General features: G+C 46.6%; 1 protein-coding gene across 5 annotated transcripts in view; it reads right to left on the bottom strand.

Moving 5' to 3' along the window:
* The window catches only part of FARP1 (FERM, ARH/RhoGEF and pleckstrin domain protein 1), a gene marked incomplete at both ends in the record, with an annotated part of 238,806 nt that overhangs the window by 47,026 nt on the left and 172,472 nt on the right, over positions 1 to 19,308 (bottom strand). For 4 of the 5 annotated variants that reach the window (XM_080690177.1, XM_080690179.1, XM_080690180.1 and 1 more), the window contains 5 exons: positions 7,619 to 7,883; positions 9,172 to 9,247; positions 11,858 to 11,926; positions 13,105 to 13,268; positions 16,350 to 16,445. In XM_080690177.1, the coding sequence (XP_080546303.1) occupies positions 7,619 to 7,883; positions 9,172 to 9,247; positions 11,858 to 11,926; positions 13,105 to 13,268; positions 16,350 to 16,445 (670 nt within the window). Of the gene's footprint in view, positions 1 to 7,216; positions 7,884 to 9,171; positions 9,248 to 11,857; positions 11,927 to 13,104; positions 13,269 to 16,349; positions 16,446 to 19,308 lie in introns of all 5 variants that reach the window. The other variant, XM_080690176.1, reaches the window with a different exon arrangement.

Here is a 19,308-nt window from a genome sequence, read left to right as displayed (position 1 = left end):
ACCCAGGGTCTCTGATGATAGGGTCTATACAACATTTTCTATCCCTGTTTTGTTTTTATTTAATTTTTTTGAGACCAGGGATTGAACTCAGGGACATTCTACCTCTGAGATACCCCCTCAGCCTTTTAACTTTTGAAGCAGGGTCTTGCCCAATTGCTGAGGCTGGCCTCAAACCTGCCATCCTCTTGTTCAATCTCCCAAGTACTGGGATTACAGGCACCCGAACACACCCAGTTTCATTTGTCCCTGTTTAAATTGATGTTTCCATTCACAGCGTGATCCACTGCGGCCAGCGGTCTGAGTTCCTGGATGTAGGCTGCTTTCACAGATGCGCTCTGTTTCGGGGAGATCTTCCCCCATCTGCAGCGATCCTGCTCGCTTGCAAGGGCCTCCCGCTCCACGCACTGCCCGCGGTATAAAATACAGGCCGTGATAGAAGCCAGAAAAGCAGATTCTGTCCCCTGGGTCCCCAGCTTAGTGGAACACGGCACTTGGGACGATGGTGGGACTCTTCGTGTAACGGTGTGCCGTGGAGCGAGCAGGATCGCTGCGTTCTAGAGGAAACAGGTATTCCAAGTACAAATTGGTATTCATACGTGTTTAAGGAAAAAAAAAAAAAGAAGACAAGACATCAGACATCTGCTCCAACAATACAGGGAACAGGCGCTACGCCATGCTTTGAGGGTCAAGACAGAAAATTGCAAACAGAGCTTCTCCTCCCAGTGGAGTACATGCTGACAAGGCGGTGCGTATAATGGAACAACAGAAAAACGTTTCTCAGATTTATTAAACAAATGACAAAAATGAGCATGAAGTCCCCAGCCTTTCCTGTTTTAAAGTTAATTTAGTGTAGTAGCGATTTTTTTAATCAGACATATTGCCTACAGTATTAAATGTGCACACAGAACAGGAGGGATTAATAATACAGGTCAAGCTGGTGAGATTTGGTTAGTTAGGTTTACAGAAACTTTTGAAGGCAGGAAAGGGGAAAAGCGAGGGGATTGGTCCATCAGCCATTCTAGATGCTTCTGGAGAGAGTGAGAAGATCTGTCTTGGGTCTTTCTATAAATCTCTGCAAGCAGAGCGGCCAGTGCTCTTTTGAAGGGGCCTGGAAGCCCAGGAGAAAGGAGTTGTCAGCTCGGTTTCTTGAGCCAGAAATGCTGGCCTGTGAGTAATGAGAGACAGGCCGCCAGTCCACCACGGCTCCTAAATGACCCTTCTACATCTCTCCGTTCAGAGTAACGGCCCAGACTGGTGATAACGCCAACTGACTGCCTCGCCGCCGCCACGCGTGCCCCTCCAGCGGCTCCTGCTTGATCTTCGTGCCTCTGGTTTTTGACAAGCTTTGCATTTCAGGGATTTCTCATCACGCCTCCCTTTTCTGAAATTGCCCACCTGGCCCTGGCAGCAAGCTCCAGCATCCTCCAGAGCCATTCTCCATGACAAGATTAGAGTTAGCCTTTTGGACCAGCCCTTGTTTACCGCTGGGTTTTAGTCTTTCCATTATCACCCTCAGGCACATCCCATGTAGCCTGACCCAGAGCCCTCAGGAAGACAAAGGAGCCGACTTTCCCTGGAAGTTATAGCCCTACAACTTCCAGAGCCAGAAGCCAGGAGGTGCTGGGGGACACCCTTCCAGGTACACTGCGAGGCCCAAGCCAGTCAATCCTCCCTACCCTCATCCCAAACAAACCAGGATCCAGGCGATATTGTGAGCTTGCAGGAAAAGACTTTCTAGTTCTCCCATACCTTCAGCAGGGTGTTTAACTGCTTTCACTAGAAAAGCAAGCTCTGTGAGTTAGAGGTTTCACCTATAGCTTCCTGAAAGTGATGTGCTGTTTATTTTATGAAGACCACTTTTCAAAACAAGACCCACCCCCAACAGATACAAGTCTACCCCTGCAGTTTCCGTCAGCAGGGGAAGTGCTCTGAAATCTCTCTCTACGTGACTCAAAGAAACACAAGTGCCTTTTTCAGGTGTATGTCCAAACTGGTGGAACCAGGCCACTTTTGATCTTAGATGTCTACAATTCTAGGCCAACTCCATGTCCAAATCCTCATGGAGATTTTCTTTTGCTTTTAATTATATTTGTTATTAATCAAAATAAAACAGTTACATTCAGTGGCCCATTAATTTTGGCCTAAGGGTCAGTGCTTTATTTTAAACACCAGCAGCTGGTATTTGAGGTATGCACCATGTTCCCGAGAGACCCCATTTTCTTGTCTAAAGTTTTAACCCATCATACAGAAACAGACGGAATAAATTATCAAGGAGGAAACGGCCAGTCCATTCTTTGATGTCACCAGAGTAAATTCCCCAATTACTCCATGCTCCGGGAAGCTCATTCAATAGTACCTTTCTCTCAGGAGGGTTGAGAGATTTGGCCATTGTGGTTGATTATAAAACTCCGAGAGCTATTAGGAATGGACAACTTTGAAATGTTCGCCTCTTTAAGGTTCAAAGAAGCTGTTTCTAGGATAAGGTTTGCCTACGAAGATGCTTGCAATTTCATTTGCCAAATTTAGCAGCAATAGAATAGACTCATGCCATGAAAACTGAGGAAGGCCAGCCTTAGAGCAACTCAACTCATGACTTTTTATGAAAGCTCCTGAAATTCTAGCCAATCTGAGTAAGGGCCCAGGCAAAGCCAAGTGATTGAGAGAGAAGCAAATAAAGTCAAAATAAACCCAATAGCTAAGGGAGCTCCAGATGTCTTAATTTTAAGTGGAGTCTCCCTGTAACTGAATGACTCACTGGTGGCTACAGTTCCAAGCCCATTCTGTGTTGAAACATGGAATAATGTTTTAGGTGAAAAAGGGTGATTAAATGCATATTTGATCTCTGATTCTAGATATGAAAAAGGAATCTCCGTGCACATTCACAACGGTTTTCCCAACATTGAAACTTAGAGTTTAATATCTGATTGTTTTCTTCCTGTGGATATTGCTTGACAACACAATCAAAATGATTCCAAGGCTAATCCGCAAAGCATCTTGAGGACAGACTGGACTTCAGATGCTTTGTGGAAATTGAGAGGCTGATGCCATAATTTTATTTTGCAGGCTTAGATCTTTTAGTATTATTTGGTTTGGCTTTTCAAAGAAGTCCTCAAGAAGAAAGTTGTTATTATTCACATCTTAAGTGCAGGCCACGCGGCATAGCTCAGTGAGATAAATCTTCAAGAAATTCCCAAAGATGAACTAAGTACCCAAGCAGGGGAGAGTCTGGCGCACAGGCTTCCTCTAATTAAATGCCTGTCTAATAAAATACATCGATGGCATCCAGATGACTGGGAGAGGAGCCGGAGCAATTCATTGTAAGTTTCTGGAACTCATTACATGCATTTCTTCATGCTAAAAGAATTTCTTGCCTTTTTAGTTTGCCCTTGAGAAGCAATTGCAAAAGCAACCACAAAAGGGCCTGCGATTTACATATTTTGAAGTAATATGCAACACAAGACATTAATGCAATGAGGCCCAAGAGTAGCCGAGAAAGGCTTCAAGGTTTATCTTCTATCCAGGACTTTAAGATATCAATTCAAGAGCAGCAGAGAGCGGCCAGTGGCTGAAAGCCCGGATTCCCTGCTGAGCAGGGGACCGCACACCGACTATTGTCTCCTAAGGATTAGTTGATGCACTTTGGGAAGCCCTTTGGGAATCTGAATGAATTCACCCATTCTCTGATCTCTGCTCCCTATTCTTCACATCCAACCCTATCTTTGACCTTCCCCCACCTCTTTGCAGACCCTTAAAAGCCACACACTGAGACTGCAGGCTGGGGACTGCAATCTCCCAAAAGTCAGGGTGTGGAAGGTGGGTTAGTAAGGATGGGTTTTCTTGAGCTCTGCACAGGGGAGAATGTGTCCCCTCAGAAAACTTGTTTCACCGGGCTCCAAGCATACATGTATTTATTCTTTGACCAATGTGCTGGGGTCTTTATGAGGGTAGAACTCTAGCTTCCCTGGAGACAACCGGGAAATATTTTCAGCAAAAGCAGAATAGATAGTCTTGGCTCAAGCTCTACTCCTACTGTATGAAGCACTATGAATGACAGCAGGATTGCCGCTTAACTAAAAACTGGCCAGGAAGCAGAAATTGAATTGCTTTGGCTTGGTCAAAACCAGCCAAAGAGAAAAACCCCATGTGCAATTCTGTACATGGGAATGCCTAGCACTGTAAAACTCCCACAGAAAGACAGACCGGCTGCTCTCAACTAGATACACTCACTTCTGTAGGAAAAAAAACAAAACAACTGCAGGAGTGTGTTTTGCTTTAGAGGTTTATATTTGATGGCTCCTATTATATTCACATTAGAAGTTAATAAGAAGGGCTCAGTCATATTTCATTACCAGGCTGCTGTATAATTAGAGGTAAAAAGAAAACTCACTTGAATCAAACCACCTCGACAGTGAAGCAACCTGACTCCCAACTTAACGGCTCAGCTCACATTTGACAAGGCTTTCGTATAGCAAATTGACAACTTTTTCTAAGTTTAAGCAGAATATGCAAAGACATGTTTTAACTGCAAAACCCCACAATATAAAAAGTAGTAGTAGTTTTCCCCACTTATAATTGCCTAAGTCTACACGCTCCCTATTCGTCACATCTGATTTTGATTATTAATTATACAAGATTCTCAGAAATTAAAATATAAGTTCTCAAAGGTTCTATTGCACCAAGACATCACATAGAGTATAAAGCCGGAATCTAGTGATCCCGGTGAGTTTCAGCTTTGTTGTGTAACAGCTCTAGGACTATGTGAAGTCACTTCATCAGATCAAGATTTCTCCTTCAGAATGAAGGTTTGCCTAGATAATTTCTAAGGTCTCTTTCCAAGTTTCCAAATTCTGTGATTCTGCTGAATATTTAAGTCTAGAGCAAGACAGAAATAGACTACTTCAATGAAAAACTTTCAAAAACTATCCAAACATCAGTTTGATTCATCAGTCATGCACTGAATCAAATGATTACAAAATCACAACAAAAATGTTTGCATAAAAATGGATTCAGTTTTCAGAATCTTTGAAAGTGACTTCATGGCATTCATGTGGACAGACGGTCATTCATGAACCAGAGGTGAGTGGATATTGCCATTCGTTAGATCCTGCTGCCAAATTCTACTCGGTTTCCTAAATGTGCCTCACTCTTCCCAGTGAGGAGGCCACAGGACGGGTCTCAGAAGGTCTTGTAAGTGGCACAACAGGAAGTGTCATCGTTTCCACTCTCTTCAATAGTCAGGTAGTTACTTTGCATCTAAAAATTTTATTCTACATCTTTTTAAAAAAGTACCAAAGACTAAAAAGTTACAAATAACAGGCATTAAAAAACAAAAGCATTTCACTTACTGATGTTTTTCTGACTATGCAAGCAAGCCAAGAACTTAGCTAACACTTTTAATAGATTCCAGTAGATTCTACAAGGCCATTGGGTCTGGCTCAGAAGTACCCAGGTCGCCTATTAGTATCTTCTAGGGGCCTAAGCCAGATCCTAGATCGACAGACTAAAATTGCGAAGGTCAGGGCCAGGCATCAAGAACGTTTACGATGGCTCAGGTGATTCCAGTGTGTATGAGAAAACCGGGATCCCTGATCTACCGGGTAGAAATGCTGGGTGACAGGAGCCGACCAGGGTGGGCAAGGTTTAAATAGAAGTCAACTCTGGCTACTTACACTTTTTGTTTGTTTGTTTGTTTGTTTCAGAGAAGCCTCCAAGTGCCACTAGGACTCTGGTCATAAAACTGTGCATGGAAACCAACCTGCAGCAAGGTCCTGGAGAACTCTCCATCTCTGTGCTGCTCCTGATTGACAGGCAGGCACTTAGGGGGCTGACTTCCTGGGGACAGTGGAGTCTGTTGAGAGGTCCTCCTTTACCCTGCATCGCTATTCAATGGCTGTGCTGTTTCACCAAGAGATTCTGAGAGCCAGAACGGCGACTTCTTAATACACAACTAGAAACTCAACCCAGCAATGCAAACCCAAACCAAACGGACCATGGCCAGGGCACGACAATTCACCAAGATGAGATGACCTTTACAACATTTCAGATGAAGCCCAGGAAGCAGAAATAATCCCAGATCCTTCCTACCCAAATATTAATTATTCTGCACTATGATCTCACCAGCACCACCTCAACCAGCAATCAACTTACACTTGGCCTTGAATTTTGTCCAAGCTCTACGAGGCACAGAAAAGCAGCCCACCTTTTAGAAAAGAGAGAAGGGAGGTAGCCAATGACTCTCCTGTGGATCTCAGTGACACTTGGGCGAAGCACTCAGATAATAGAAAGAGGGAGCTGCACACATAACCACATACACAGAAAACTGCCCTGTATCACACTATACACATGACCAGTTTTATCATGAAGTGTTTCCTCCAAGCCTTCCACCACTAAAAGAAGCCTTCTCCTGGTGACTTGTCATTAGGACTTTTTCCACCCTTTCTGGGAACAAGCCACTTGTGTGAAGTTTTGATTTTTCTTAAAGGCCTTAGAAGTCTTAGAGGCATGCCCTACCCAAACCTGTGCCTGTCCAAAACTTCCACTAACAAATGTTGACTAAAAATTAACAAGCCACCAGAACAGATCAGATCTGTGGCCACACTGGGCTCGCCACCCCAGGTTACCAACAGCAGACCACTTGCCTTCAGACTTCCTCACTCCTCCTCCTCCTCCTCCTCCTGGCTCAGGGGAAGGCAACCCAAGGCCACCTGGCTTCTCCGCACAGAAGGGGAGCACAGCACTGCGGGGGGACCAAATGCCAGGGGCTGGCTCGAAGGGCTCACCACAGCAGAGTCCAAATCACTGGATTCGGTGCCGCTGCTGGAGCCCTCAGTCACATGTAGGGGAGCCAGCTGGCCTGCCATACCGCTGGCGCACACTGACGGCTCGAGGGGGATCTTTGAGGTGGGACCCGCAAGAGGTGTGCCATTGGCCAGCACCCGGACTTCAGCAGCCGCCCTGTTGGCCAGCACTCCCTTCCTGTGGTCATCTAGCCTATCCAGGTCCTCTGGGGTGGATGCTACCTGGCTGAGGATGAGCGGGTCTGTCTCTGACTTATTGTACCTACTAGGAAGGGTCCGTAGGTACGGCCTTTGCAAGATGGGGGAGCAGCTTGCATAAAGAGGGTCCCTGCTTGGGAGAGAATCTTCCATCAGACTCTTTTCTCTAAGGTCATGTCCGTTTTCAGAAACATAGCCTTGAGACCCAGTCCTGTCCCAACTCATATTTGGACTTGAACTTCTGCTACTGGGGGACAGTGGGGTGGCCAGGGGGCTGTGCCCAGCCGAGGCTCGGAACATTTCATCTATCAGAGAGCTATGTCTCGGGGGTCCGTGGCTCCTGCTCACGTCAAAGGTTATGTCTGCTGAATTGTCATCAAGGAATTCTCCAGAAGGGGGCCGGGAGGACTTTGCAGAGGGAGGGGAAGCCCTAAGTCTACCCCCTGCGTGCCTCTCATCCCCGGAGAGCAGATAAACACCGCTGGTCAGATCACCCTCATAATTGTCATTTGTTTGGGACCGCGACACTTGTTCTCTGAGAGGGTCGTATTCGCTATCTACGTCACTGCAGTCAATGAAGGGAATAGAGGTGCTGCTGCCTCTAGCAGCCCGGGATGCTGGACCTGTGCTAGGCTGCGGGGGCTGCGGGCGGCTGGGCGGGACTGGATCCCCGATGCCCGGGTCCTCCTCCTCCTCCTCCTGCTCCTCGGGTGGTGGCGGGATATCTCCATCTGCGGGCTTGATCCCCGGAGGGCTCTCGTTCAGAGCCGGGCTTCGGCGTGGCCCCGGCTCCTCAGTGGAAACTTTCAGTTCCTTCCCCGGAGGGCAGCCCTGGCCCCTGGGGGACTCAGTACCTTCTCTAAATATAAGGCTGGAGTTCTTTGGAGACTGGGTGGGGTGGGAAAGAGAAAAGGGATGCTGTTATACCATGGCAGACAGAAATAGAAGTCAGAGTCTAAGTTAATGACGTTTCCTTAGGCTCCAGGGGTGGGCAGTACAGTCAGAACCCTCCCTCCCTCCCTCCTTCCCTCCCTCCCTCCCTCCCGCCCTCCCTCCCTTCCTCTCTCCTTTTGTCCCTCCCTCTCTGGGGCCTGCACAGTGCACTTGGATGGGGAGGGCGGGCACTCAGAGAAGTCAGTCTGTCATGACCGGAAGGTTCTGGTGCTTCCGGAAGGGGAGCTCAGGCGGGGTACCCAGCAGCACAAATTAGGCACGGCTTTGCCTTCTAAGACTCCTAGTCTCAGGTTGGGTTCCCAAAGTTTCTGTGAGATAAGACAGCCCTTCTGGGCCCCAATGGGCTTCCCAGGGAAGGGCGGGCAGGGACAGAAGGAAAACCCAGCAGGGGGTCCTGGCGCAGCCTGCGGACACACCGCCAACACTGTCTCGGCTTCTGTGCCTTGGGGAGGCATGCATGGTGGAGGGCTCTTTTTAGATTGGCACAATGAAACCTCCTCCACGTTCTTCCTTGACAGAGCTTTCCTTCTCTTTGAGAAAAAACCCTGAAAAAACCCTGGAGCTCTCTCCACCCCTAGAGCAAGAGTGCTAACGCCCTTGCTGCCAGGAGTGGCCACTGCCTCGTAACACATGCCCTGGGAACTCGCTGACCAGCGCTGGGCTGGCCACGGCTTCCCAACCTGGCGCCCTGCCAGGGTGGCCATGCCCAGTGGTGGCAAAAATGGATCCTCTGTCCCTCTCTTCTTTCTTGTTTTGGTACTGGGGATTGAACCCAGGGGCATCCTACCTCTGAGCTACACCCCTAGACCTTTTAATTTTGAAACAGGGTCCCACTAAGTTGCTGAGGCTAGCCTTGTATCTGCGATCCCCCTTGTCTCAGCCTCCCGGGTACTGGGATTACAGGTGTGCACCACCACATCTGGAGGCTTCGGTCTCTTTACCCCAGTGGAATGATTTAGCCGGCCAGCAGGCTCAGCTCTACCCTAAGCCAAGTTCAAGCCAACAGAGCCAGTCTCTCAGGGCTTGAAAGCAGGCCGTGGGCCAGAGGCCACTGTGCCTAGGCTGCCTGCACAGGGCACATAGCCTGCCTGGTGAAAGCCTGTGTCTGACTAGGTGTCCATCCATTAACACACCCCAAGGCAAAGGACGCAGGGCTGGGAAACAGGTGGTAAATCTCTGCGCGCCGTAGAGGAAGTCTGGTGGAAGGGGTCACGTCACTGACCTGTTTTGGCACTTCTGAATTTGGTTCTGTAGGCTGAGGACCAAGGCTCCTGATGGAATGAATCTTGCTGTGTTTTCTGGGAGGAATCACACGGGATAGCTCAAGTTAGGAGACTGTTGTTTTTAAATGAAACCAAAGGATGCTCTGTTTGGGGCATCAGGCCTTCCCTTCATAACAAAGACATTTTAAGCTGCTTTTACATACATATTATTTTTATTTTTGGTGGTGAGGATTGAACCCAGGGTCTTTCTACCTCTGAGCTACACCCTCAGCCTTTTTTATTTTTTATTCTGAAATAGGCTCTTGCTAAGTTGCTGAGGCTGGCCTTGAACCTGAGATCCTCCTGTCTCAGCCTCTCAAGTACTAAGATTATAGGTGTGCACCATCACACTTGGCTATCAAGCTGCTTTTATAAAGAAGACTTGGAAACACAGTCACCTTTTTTATTTTTATTTATTTTTCTGGTGGTACTGGGGGTAGAACCCAGGGGCTTTTCTACCTCTGGGCTATACCCCCAGACCTATTTTATACTTTATTTGAAAACAGGGTCTCACTAAGTTTCGAGCCTCACTAAGACTGGCTTTGAACCTGTGTGATCCTCCTGTCTCAGCCTCCCAAGTGCTGGGATTACAAGCGTGCACCACCATGCCCGGCAGTCATCCTTTCTTTCTGTCTTTTCTTTTTCTTTCTTTCTTTTTTTTAACACTGCAGGTCCAGGGGTTATATATGACCTAACGGATTCTCTAGCATCCCATGTCCAACAGATTAAGAAGTATGAGCCGCTGAGCAGCACCCTGTAGTCACAGGGAAGGTCACAGGACCAGTGGCCAGACCCCGGGATGTCCTAAGTTGTTCTCTGTGGCCTAAGAGTATGAAATCAACTCAGAAATGTGGATACATGTTTTCTAGATCAGTTCTACAATGAAGGCAATAGCCACCAATCAACTCACTCCTTCAAAGTATTGGGGGAATTAAGGAAGGTTGTGGTTCAAAGAAGTTTTAGCTATATCTGTAAGTACAATAGCCACAAACCAAGAAGAGAAGGAATCCCAGAAATACGTATGTCAAAATATTAATACAGGTTGAATATTCTTTATCTAAAATGCTTGGGACCGGAAGTAGTTTCTTTTCATTTTTTTGTGGTAGTGGAGATTGAACCTAGGGCAATTTTACTTCTGAGTGACATCCCCAGCCCTATTTTTAATTTTAATTTTAATTTTTTATTTTTGGTGGTACTGGGGTTCCTGGAAACCCTTCTACCTTCGGGCTACACTCCCAGACCTATTTTATACTTTTTAAAATTTGGAAACAGGGTCTCTTAGCCAGCGCGGCAGCTGGCTTCGAACCTGCATGATCTTCCTGTCTCTGCCTCCCAAGCGTGGAGATTACAAGCATGCACCACCATGCCTGGCTTATTTTTATTTTGAAACAGGGTCACTAGGTTGATGAGAGTTTCACTACTTGCCGAGGCCGTCCTTGAACCTGTGATCCTCCTGTCTCAGCCTCCCAAGTACTGGGATTATAGACTGTATTTCTTTGGGTTTGGGGATATTGCATATGCATAATGAGCTATCTTAGGGATGGAACCCAGACCCAAACAGGATAGTCATTTGTTTTGTAGACTTTAATACCTTAAACTATTCTAAGTGATGGAATTTCCATCTATTAAACTATTAAACTATATTCTATCTATTAAACTATTCTAAGGATGGAATTTCCCATTTGTGGTGTAAAGTTGGTGCTAAAGTTTCAGCGTTTAGAGCACCTCATATTTCAGACGTTTAGATTGGGGATGCTCAACCTACTAGCTGCTCATTCTAAGCTGTAAGAGTGTGGGCGTGTGCTGCCCTCTGTATTCATTACTATAACATTTAAATGATTAAAATGAAAAAATACATAACCACATGCACTCAGTGGTACGCAGGCCACCCCTTTATTCCTTCCACCTTAGTCTAAGTTCCTCATGGGCTCTATGGCTCCCTGTGCGCAGCACAACAGTGTGGAAGGGTCCTGGGCTCTGGAGCCCCTTGAACAGTGCCCCTTACCAGCCGGGAGTCCTGGGTTACTTAGCTTTCCTCTTAGAGCCTCTTAGAGAGTCTCCACACTCAAAAATTGGATAAAAGAAGACAGAGCTCACTGAGTTCTCAGTAAATTCCCAAACCAAAGAAATCTCCAAGCCCAAAGAAATAAAGTCTGTAATCCCAGTACTTGGGAGGCTGAGACAAGGAGGATCACAAGTTCAAGGACAGCCTCAGCAGGTCACGAGACTCATCAAGGTTGGTAAATTCATATAAGCAAGTGCTTGGGACAGTGCCTAGAACATACTAGGAGCCGGGAATGTTCTAAACAGCAATAATAATAGTCATAAACCCCGTTTCTTCTTTTTATTTAATCAAAGTTTACAGAAATACTTTCAGTTCACATTCTGAATATTTAAGGGGGGAGCAGGCTTTGAGGAGGCTGTAATCTCTGCCAGCCACCCCCCTCCCTCGCGGCCAGTCTTATCCTGCCTCATCTTACTCCTGGGTGACAGCCCCAGGGTGGCACGATGCTGCTGACAGCAAACGGGCTGAGGCTGGCAGTGATGCAGGAATTCTACAGGTCAGCAGACGCTGAGCCCGGATGGAGAAACATGGCAACAATAATTACCTGGAGAATGTGGAACCAGTACCGAAGCTACTCTTACCTTTCGAACTGTACTTTCTTGTGTCCTCCTTCCTTAACGTAGTCGAGAACCTGTTTCTGAGTCCGGCCGCTAAGATGAAGACCATGGGGGGAAAATAAAGGGAGAGAGACATCAGGACACTCTTGTTTAAAGACGCAAACCAAGCATTCTGCCATCTTTACATCTCCTCCTTCCGTAACTGGGAGATGGGCTAGTTTTTGCCTAGCTAGGAGTAAAAACAACCGTAAGAGAACATGTGTTTTTGTGTCCAAGAGGTCTCTTGATATTTCCCTTACAGAGAATTTATAAAACATTCCATTGGCTAAACCCACTTAATAACAGTCTTTGGTGATAAAGCAACCATCACCAGGTCTGTGCCTCTTGTGATCTTAGGGGCCATTTGGTTTACTGTTAGACTCCCAGTGCCCGATCAACACGTGGCAGGCACTCAGACATTTGTTGAAAACTGAATGGAAGCTGGGCGTGGTGGCGCATGCTTGTAATCCCTGCGCTTGGGAGGCTGAGACAGGAGGATCGCACAGGTTCGAAGCCAGCCTCAGCTACTTAGTGAGGCTCTCAGCAACTTAGTGTGACCCTGTTTCCAATTAAAATATAAAATAGGCCGGGCGTGGTGGCGCACGCCTGTAATCCCCGCGCTTGGGAGGCAGAGACAGGAGGATCGCGCAGGTTCGCGAAGCCAGTGCGCGCTGGCTTAGGAGACCCTGTTTCCAAATAAAAATGTAAAAATAGGTCTGGGAGTGTAGCCCGGAGGTAGAAGGGCTTCCAGGAACCCCAGTACCACCAAAAAAAAAAAAAAAAAAAAAAAAAATATATATATATATATATATATATATAGTAGGTCTGGGAGTATAGCCTGGAGGTAGAAAAGCCCCTGGGTTCCACCCCCGGTGCCACCAAAAAAAAAAAAAAAAACCTGAATGGAAAAGTAAACCAAAGATGGGCTGGTCTACAGATCATCCCAAATAAGATACTTTTGCTTCTCTAGAGAGAAGAAATCCTCTGGGAGTTAGAGAAACACAGGAAGAGTTTGGGCTGGACGGATTGCTAGTGTTTCTCTCTGGTGTGTAGAGAAGGATGATGACCCCAGGCACGTGGTGGGACCAAGCCCCCACCAGCCACCGGCCCCACGGCCCAGTTCACCTCACCTAGCTGCTGTCCATCACAGCAGCTCTGATAGGACCCGGGAAAAGAGAGGTGTTAGGAAAAACGTTTCATGGCCAACAAGTAGGTGTGAAGGACGCCCTTACCTGAACCGGAAGGAAGACCCTCGACTAAAGAGAACAGGCTTGGGCTTTGGTTTTGGCTCTTCAAAAAGTCTAAAGAAGGCATGATGTTCAACACAGATCTTCCAAAAGGACTTGCAAAAATCCCGACTGGCCATTAGGAATTCCAGCGTGTCCTGGTATGAGCTCTACATAGAGAGAATACAATTTTGGTTTTTTCCCCTTCCATTGCACAAAGATAGTCTATTGAAATATGAGAGAGAGCAGAAATAATTTGTCCAATCAAATTTCAATTGTTCATTTTTTTTTTTTTTTTTTTGCGGTACTGGAGAAGGAACCCAGGGGTATTCTATCTCTGAGTTAAACCCCAGCCCTATTTTTTATTCCTTTTGAAACAGGGTCTCACTGAGTTGCAAAGGGCCTAAGTAGCTGAGGCTGTTTGTGAAGCGTGACCCTCCTGTCTCAGCCTCCCAAATGCTAGGATTACAAGCGTGAGCTACCATGCCTGGCTCAATTGTGCATTTTATTGTAGCAAGACTCAAACGCAAAGATTTATTAAAATACACTTGCTCCAAAGGACACAGTAAGTTTCAACCATTTTCTTCTTTACAGAATTCCTTATAGGAACTAACAGAAAAGAGCAGTGGAGACTGAGCAGAAGTGGCATCGTGTCCTTGATGGAATTCATAAACACATTACGTTGACTTGGCTTACATCTCCTTTTAAAAAAACCTCAATTACTAGCTGGACATGGTGGTGTGCACTTGTAATCCCAGTACTTGGGAGGCTAAGACAGGAGAATCGCAGGTTCGAGACCAGCCTTAGCAACTTAGTGGGGTCCTGTTTAAAAAAAGTAGGTCTAAAGATATAGCTCACAGGTAGAATTCCCCTGAGTTCAATCCTCAGTACCACATACACACACTCACAAATTCTAATTATGAAACTCCTGTTTTCCCCCTTCAAAAATAATGGAAACAAAGCCACACGTGGTGGTACACGCTTGTAATCCCAGCATTTGGGAGGCTGAGACAGGAGGATCGGGGTTCATGGCCAGCCTCAGCCACTTAGTGAGGCCCTTTGCAACTCAGTGAGACCCTGTTTCAAAATAAAGAATAAAAAATAGGACTGGGATTGTTGCTTAGAGGTAGAGTGCCCCTGGGTTCCATCCCCAGTTTCGCAAACAAACAAGAAACAAAATGAAAACACATTTCTTTTTTGTTTTCTTCCTCCAGGTTCCTGTCAGTGTTGACTTTTGTTTCAAGTCATTTTTATATTAAAACACATGTGATTCTAGCCTTCAGGTGGCCCCAGGAACTAGACAGGAAATGGAAATGTCCCCCCCCCCCCCGGAACACCATAGTGTCACTCTCAGCTGAAATATCTGTGCCCTTTGATTTTGGAAAGAGAATGTAGTAATTTGCTAATCCCACACTTTTTGCATAAACAAAAGTTGCCAGAGTCCTTCAAGTATTTGCCAGCAAGTCCAAGTACTCTAGGGGAGCTTGCAGTTCTGGGCAGGCTCAGTGCGGAGAGACTGAATCCTGCAGCAGGACTCCATGATAAGAGCAACAGTTTCCAGGCTGCCCCAGCTCTGAGTTAATCCATTTTGTGAAGCAGCAGCTTGCCATGAGTTACTCCACTCTGGGTACAAATGCCAAGGTAGAATGACTACACCTTATTTGTACAAGAAGACAACCACCATCTTCCCAGCACAACCATGAAGCCCAAATGGATAAACCAATCAGTCATGCTAATAAATAATAGCCCCCTGTGAATTTATCAGATTAAATCAGTAGCTCATGGATGCATGGGTGTATCTACCCCATACCAGAAAGAGTGGGCCCATGAGCTTACCAAACACACCGGACCACCAAAGGAAGCATCCCCTACCTGACACCTGTAAGAGGAGGAGGACCCCAAGTCTGGTTGCAGAGGCACACACCAACCCATCATGGGACCACCCAGAGAACACGTTAGGAGGTCGACAGGCTTCAGCTTGGTCCGTCTCCCTGCCTGACGGGGCCCGCTGCCTGCCCTCCGCACCCTCCCTGGCCTAGAGTAGGTTCTGCCCTGACAGCTCTAAGCCCTGAACAAGTTCTTAAGCCGGTTCTTCATCTTGTCTGACCACCTGCAGGGACACCTGCATCTGTATCTCTCTCTGCCTTTGCTCAAAGTGCAGCCTCCTGAAACCTTGTGGCCACCTGACCTGGTCTTAGCCTTTCTGTAACCCATATATATCATTGTGTAAAGTGTGAATGTTATAGATATTAGTAAACAGACTGGAAAAAAAGAACCTGTGATTGCCTGTCTTACGACTACCAGGTGACCCATGAGTACTTGGTGAAGAGCAACCAATGAAAGTGGGTGGTATACCTTGTGAATTTATTGCCATTTAATAAATTCTGACACTGCTGAAAGATGCAACCCTGTTTGACCTAAATTAATTCATTTATTAATTTAATTAATTTAATGGCATAATTCGTGCATCACACCCAACTTGCAGACGACAGGTGGTACAGTTCTTCCTTTGTAAGTCAGCTTTCTGGAACTACAAAAAGCATTTTCCCACAGAAAACCATTTAGAATGGTTGCTAGCTTCCCAGTCAGGTCGTGTGTGGAAGCCGACCTCATCCATGCTGTAAATTATAAGCCTGGACTGCCAGAGATCATCTTTGTCCTGGGTGTGGACAGACACCAGGGATGGCGTATCATCGTATCTCCTCCAAGGCCGTTTCAGGCAGAAGAAACTGCTGTCCTTCCCTTTTCTGGTGTGGGTGACACATTTAGGGGTTCTGTGGGAAGTGGGGTGTATGTAGTTAGCCCACGAGAATGAGCTGCACCGAGGCGTGGGGTCAGCAGGGATTGGAGGGGAGGAGGGATGCTTCTATGTAGGTGAGCTGTGTCTCGACTATGGAAGAATGCTGGACGGAGTCTCAGCCATGACATGCAACGGCAGGCTAGCCCAGGTTGTCAGCCAGGAGGGGGAGGCCTGGATTTGGACAGGGAAATGACCCTCCGTCCAGGTCCACATCTATGCACACCCTCTCTGTGGATACCCTCTCTCTGGGTACCAGCGGTGGAGTTATGGAGTTGGAATCCATGATTGGATATAGTTGTCTGCATAGACACTTGAGAGATCATCCTTACAAATGTCCCTGGCTGGCAGCTGGCCACGGCTTCAGGGTAGGCCCCGCTGAGCCTGACCTCAACTGCTGGCTCAGCATGCTCCAGCTGTGGCCCCGCTGGCCCCTCGGACCCCAGCCGCTTACGTTGGCATCAGGGCGCAGCTTGATGAGAAAGCGCTTCCTCTTGAAGCTCAGCTTCCGCACCTTGGCCCAGTTGAAGGCATTAATCTTGGTGAAACCCTGAGAAGGAAGAGAACAGCGGGTGAGCCAGGATGGGCAGGACAAGAAACAGGGAGGAGGCAGAGCGCTGAGGATTGGCTGCTCAGGAAAGATGCCCTTTGCTGGAGGGCTCAGTCTGTGGCTCTTGAAGGACTGCATCATGGGATCATGATTTCTCACTAATTATATGATCATTCAGGCTAAGTCTGCCTCCAGGGAGAGAAGAGCTGATCAGGGTAATGATAAAAAGATAAACAAAAACAAAACCATGAAAACCACCATTGTAATTAGCAGCCATCACTTATGGAGTGCCAGGTACTACCCTAAGGACTCTATATACCTAATTATCAAACGTCGTACAAACCCCAGTGAGATGGGTTGTCTTCATTTTATAGACAGGAAATATGAAACATGGATATATTCTAATTTGCCTAAAATTACACAATTAATGTGGCAGGGAGAGATTGCTGGGTGCGTCCCTTCACCAGGACCGATTGGTAATACATGGCGTGAACAGTCAACCCTATTCTTCCACACTGGCCCAGCTTCGGTGCCAAGAGGAGGACCGGGTAGGGAAGCCAGGTTTGTTGCGCATCTCCAAGGCCAGCTAACGTCTCTGCCGAGGCTCACACATGCTAAGCAACACTGGACTGGGGAATGTAGGAGAGGCATGAGGTGGAGCCCAATCCTGACGCCACTGCAATTAGGATTCCTCTTGAGCCCCGTCAACACCAAGCCCACTTATTCAAAGTGGTAGAATGGAGCAATTAGGCGCTGGTGGGAAGATTAATTCCAGATACAGCCTTTGCCCGTGATTAAATTACCTTGCAATCCACATAATTTAGAGTGCATCTAACACAATCAAAGCAAATTAATTAGATTGTGAGGCCCTTCTTTCCCCTCTTTGTGAGTTTTGGAAATGTTTAAGGGTTGTGATTTTGAAATTTAAGGGTAGGAATGAAGCAGTATTTGGTCTTCTCATTTCTTCTATTGGCTGCTCATGCAGGTCAGACACCGCGAGCAGTGCACTTTCTTAATGCCACCTTGTTCTCAGAGCGCCACTCCCTATGGTTCAAGGCCCACCCAGCTCTGCGTGGGATATGATTCCAGTGTGTAATCACTGGTATCTGTCATAAACACTGGACACGTGCAGAAACTGCAGAGACTCATGATAAAATACAAAGGGGAGGCGTAAGTAAAGCCAGCAGAACTCACGAAAGGGTTAAGATCATGCCCATATTCACATCTTCAAAACAGGGTAAAATGTGGCCCATTTCATGAGAAAGGCAGATGATCTCTACACATCCATTGAAAGCAATGCACAGGTCACCTGCTGGTGTAGAGAGAGAGGTGCTGGGGAAACATCTGGGGGTCGTTGTGGTTTGAATATGGATTAAATGTACCCCTCATGTGTTGGAGGCTTTTTCCCTGGGGGAGCGATGTTGAGGGATGATGGGTACTTTAAGAGGTGGGACCTGGCAGGAAGTCCTTAGGTCACTGGCGAGGTCCGGGTATCCTTGGAAGGGTAAGTGTAGTTCTTGTGTGACCACAGCCTCTCTCTGGTGATGTTCCTCTCCTTCCCGCATGTGTACCAGCTGTTGTGACTATCACCCGCCAGGAGGGGATGCAGCCAGGGGGCCCCTTCCTGGAGCAGGTGCAATGCTGTCTGGATTTCTAGCTTCCAAAATGGTGAGCTAAATAAGCTTCTTTTCTCTATGATGCCCAGCCTGGAGTATTTCATATAATAGAAAAGGACTAATTTAGGGAAGAAAGAATGTGCTCTTGACCTTGACTTTACTGGTGGCTTCGCAAGACACACATATACAAAACGATCTATCAAGCTGTACACTCTAAATATGTGCAGTCCAAGTCACAATTGCCAAAGTATGGAACCAGCCAAGATGCCCATCAACAGATGAATGGATTACAAAACTATGGAGTCTGTACACAGTAGAATTTTACTCAGACATATAGAAGAAAAAAATTATGTAATTTGTGGGAAAACGGATGGACCTGGAGAACATTATGCTAAGTGAGATTGGCCAGTCACAAAAAGCAAGAAATCGGACGCTCTCCCTAATATGCAGAAGCTAGGGAGGAAAGAGTCATAGGAGGAGCTCTAGACAAAGGAGGAGAAAGCACAGATGAGGAAAGAGGAGACCTAGCTGAGGGGTGGGAGAGGGAAGAGGGAAATCCCTGAAGACTATGATGTACATTCACAAACACATCAAAGCCAGTCACTCAGCCAAGCATGAGAAGGAGGGAGGGGGAATGGGGTAGAACTGGGAAGGGCTAAATGAGCGATGTATGCGTGTGTGCCTCCACCATCTTGAACCCCATTAAGATGTCTAACTTCAAGGCACCAATCAAAAATAAATAAACAAATATGTGCAGGTTGAGCATGATGGCGCACACCTGTAATCCCAGTACTTAGGAGGCTGAGATAGGAGGATTGCAAGTTCAAGGCAACTTCAGCAACTTCGTGAGACCTTGTTTCAAATTTAAAAATAAAACAGGATGGGGGTGTAGCGCAGTCACAGAATGTCCCTGGGTTCAATCCCCAGTACCAAAAAGAGAAAGGAAAAAAACCTGCAGGTATGTCAATAATGCCTGTTTTAAAGCTACTAAGAGAAAAGTATTGATCAATAAAATGACCCAACGGCTGGATGGAAGAGAGTACACATTTAAGAGCATAGATCGTTATGTCTTTAGGTAAAAGACAGGTTAAGATCTCAGGTTGCAGTGTTTGTTTTGTTATGAAATTACTAAAAACATACTGTGCGAGGATATGGCTTTTATGAATTTCTAAAGCTGATCTTATGTCAAATGTTCTAAGTATATCTAAAGTCCCAAAATAAGCTGGTTAAGTCCAAATTGGGCTTAA

This window comes from Muscardinus avellanarius (assembly GCF_963383645.1).
Source record: "Muscardinus avellanarius genome assembly, chromosome: 2".
Lineage (NCBI taxonomy): Eukaryota > Metazoa > Chordata > Mammalia > Rodentia > Gliridae > Muscardinus > Muscardinus avellanarius.
The sequence above is the reverse complement of the archived record's forward strand: the minus strand, read 5'-3'. Positions and strand labels throughout refer to the sequence as shown.